The 2500-nt window shown below is 37.1% G+C and overlaps 1 protein-coding gene across 1 annotated transcript in view; it reads left to right on the top strand.

Moving 5' to 3' along the window:
• Nucleotides 1–728: 728 nt before the first annotated feature.
• LOC125037485 (derlin-2-like) overlaps nt 729–2500 on the top strand; it is a 12370-nt gene continuing 10598 nt past the window's right edge. The window contains exons 1-2 of the mRNA XM_047630637.1: nt 729–936; nt 1721–1836. Coding sequence (XP_047486593.1) covers nt 1744–1836 — 93 coding nt within the window. The 5' untranslated portion in view covers nt 729–936; nt 1721–1743. The remainder of the gene's footprint in view (nt 937–1720; nt 1837–2500) is intronic.

Below are 2500 nucleotides of genomic sequence, written 5' to 3'. Positions count from 1 at the left end.
CTCTCTCTCTCTCTCTCTCTCTCTCTCTCTCTCTCTCTCTCTCTCTCTCTCTCTCTCTCTCTCTCTCTCTCTCTCTCTCTCTCTCTCTCTCTCTCTCTCTCTCTCTCTCTCTCTCTCTCTCTCTCTCTCTCTCTCTCTCTCTCTCTCTCTCTCTCTCTCTCTCTCTCTCTCTCTCTCTCTCTCTCTCTCTCTCGCTCGCTCTCTCTCTCTCTCTCTGTTTGTCTGCCTGTCTGTGTGTGTGTATATGTCTCCCCATCTCTGTATCTGTCACCTCTTCAGTCTTCTACATATTGTATATAGTACGTCCAAGAAAAGGAAAAAATAACTGAAGCAGACTTTGGCTTTCTATTCATTTTGAAATCTCAAAATTATGCAGTCGGATGAGCGAAAAAAAGGCATGCATCTTTTAATTCACTGATCTCAAAAGTCATCCACCATATGTATGCCAGTTCAATAAAATATATTTTTAAAATAATAATTTTCACTAAATTTTATGCGCGTTCATCATATATTGATGGAATAATAACAAATAACAAACCAAGATTAACGATGACAATTGTTCTCGAATCTTAAAAGTACACTTTTACCTAATTAACAATTTTTCAAAATAAAATCTAGATGATAGTATTGATTCGCACATGTGAATCTATACTCATTTTCAGTAAAACAAAGTCAGACGACAAACATCAATGAACAGATTATAAACGATGATGACGATAGCAGCCTTTCGAAAGAAGCTACGCCCGAGTTGGCCCACTGATGTAAACACACGTCTTCATTTCCTCCGCCTCGTCGACCCCACCAATTCCGTCATTTCGGGGCTCACTTGACGAACGGAGAGCTGGATTTCGGCGCAGAGCAGAAGGATTCGGGGAGTTTTGAGCGGAGTAGAGTAGTGGAAAGCAGGAATTGACGACCGTACGTTCAGGAGAAGAGGTGAGGGACGTGTCTTTTTGTGAGAGGGAATACAGGAGACGTCAAATGACAGTTTGCATTAAATGTTGTATTTGTGTTTACTTGCATTCGACATCGCTTTGTATGGGTTTTCAGTCGTATGCCGCGATTTGTATGATTTAAATATGGGTTTGCCATAAAGATATGAAGGGTATGCAGACCTTGTTACCTCAAGGTTAATGTTCACAGCTGATATTCATTTTAGCATCTTATTTATTATATTGCTGAACCATTTATTGTAAATACCTGCACACGTTTATTGAATAGCCACTTCCAAAGTAGATCTTGTAATATCATTCACTGTCTGTTTATTGTTTCATTATTAAATGTATCAAGATTGTGCGAGTGACAGTGTCAGGGAATGGTTCAGAGAGACCTAGAGAGGAATGTGTTAATTGTTCAGATGAGGGTTGCATGGCACGCATGTTGTTAGGGCCCTGGCATTGCTGGACATGGCCATGGGAGCAGAGAATTACAAATTTGCATAAGCAATTGTGTTCTTACCTTTTCTTTTTGCGTTTTTTGTTATTGCACCTGTTAATGTCATTTTGTATCTTATTTATGAATATTACTATGATTTTTCTTCAACTCTACTCAAACTTGATTGAACATTTATATGTCATATAAAGTTGTTTGTGTATGCATCCTTTCATTATTCATTGAAAGGAGTATGCAGTCATTATGCTGTAGTGTGCACCACTTTACACCATGCTCTGATTTTCCAAATATTTCATTATAGTTCCCTTTTTCCTCCCCTTCCTATAAGGTGTATATTTCAAGTTTATCAACATGGCGCACCAGACATTCCAACAAGAATATCTACAGATGCCTCCAGTGACACGGGCTTACACCACAGCTTGTGTTGCCACGACGATACTAGTGGTAAGTTGCGTGTTCTGATTGTTTTCTCCTCTTTTATATATTTCAGTTTACGCAATATCATTATCATCTGCCATTGTGGAAATTTCCTAATTACCAAAATTAGTATATTTTCTACTCTACACAGTGCAACATAAATAACAAAAAGATAAAGAAAATGATTCAAGTATTTACAAAATGATAAGCAAAAAGAAAAAAAAAGAAAAAACAATACACAAAACCAAAGAAAGCAGAAGGAAACAGGAAATGGCAGTTTGAATATTTACATCAATTCTTGGCATTGCAATCACACGTAGTAGTGCTCTTCTGACATGAATCACAGTAGCCACAGCTTGTTGTGAATTTACATATACCAGAGAGTTGCCAGATATCAATCCAAGTAAATTCTATGGGTACATGATTTCAATATAATTTTACAGTAAATGCGAATAAAATTATTTCATTAGGTGCATCTGCGTTTGCACACTGCATGTGCAGAGGGGTAACAAAAAAGATCACCATGTTTTTTTGTTCTGTTTTTTTTATTATTTCCTTACCAAACTCTACCACAGAGTAGGGCAGTGTTGCCAAGAAACCCTATTTGTTTCAGAAAAATTAACAAATATTTGACTAAAAATATAGGGTGACAATTCCCTTAAGTCATTTAGTAATTAGGTATCAGATTATA

This window comes from Penaeus chinensis, chromosome 23 (assembly GCF_019202785.1).
Source record: "Penaeus chinensis breed Huanghai No. 1 chromosome 23, ASM1920278v2, whole genome shotgun sequence".
Classification (NCBI taxonomy): Eukaryota; Metazoa; Arthropoda; class Malacostraca; order Decapoda; family Penaeidae; genus Penaeus; species Penaeus chinensis.
The sequence above is the reverse complement of the archived record's forward strand: the minus strand, read 5'-3'. Positions and strand labels throughout refer to the sequence as shown.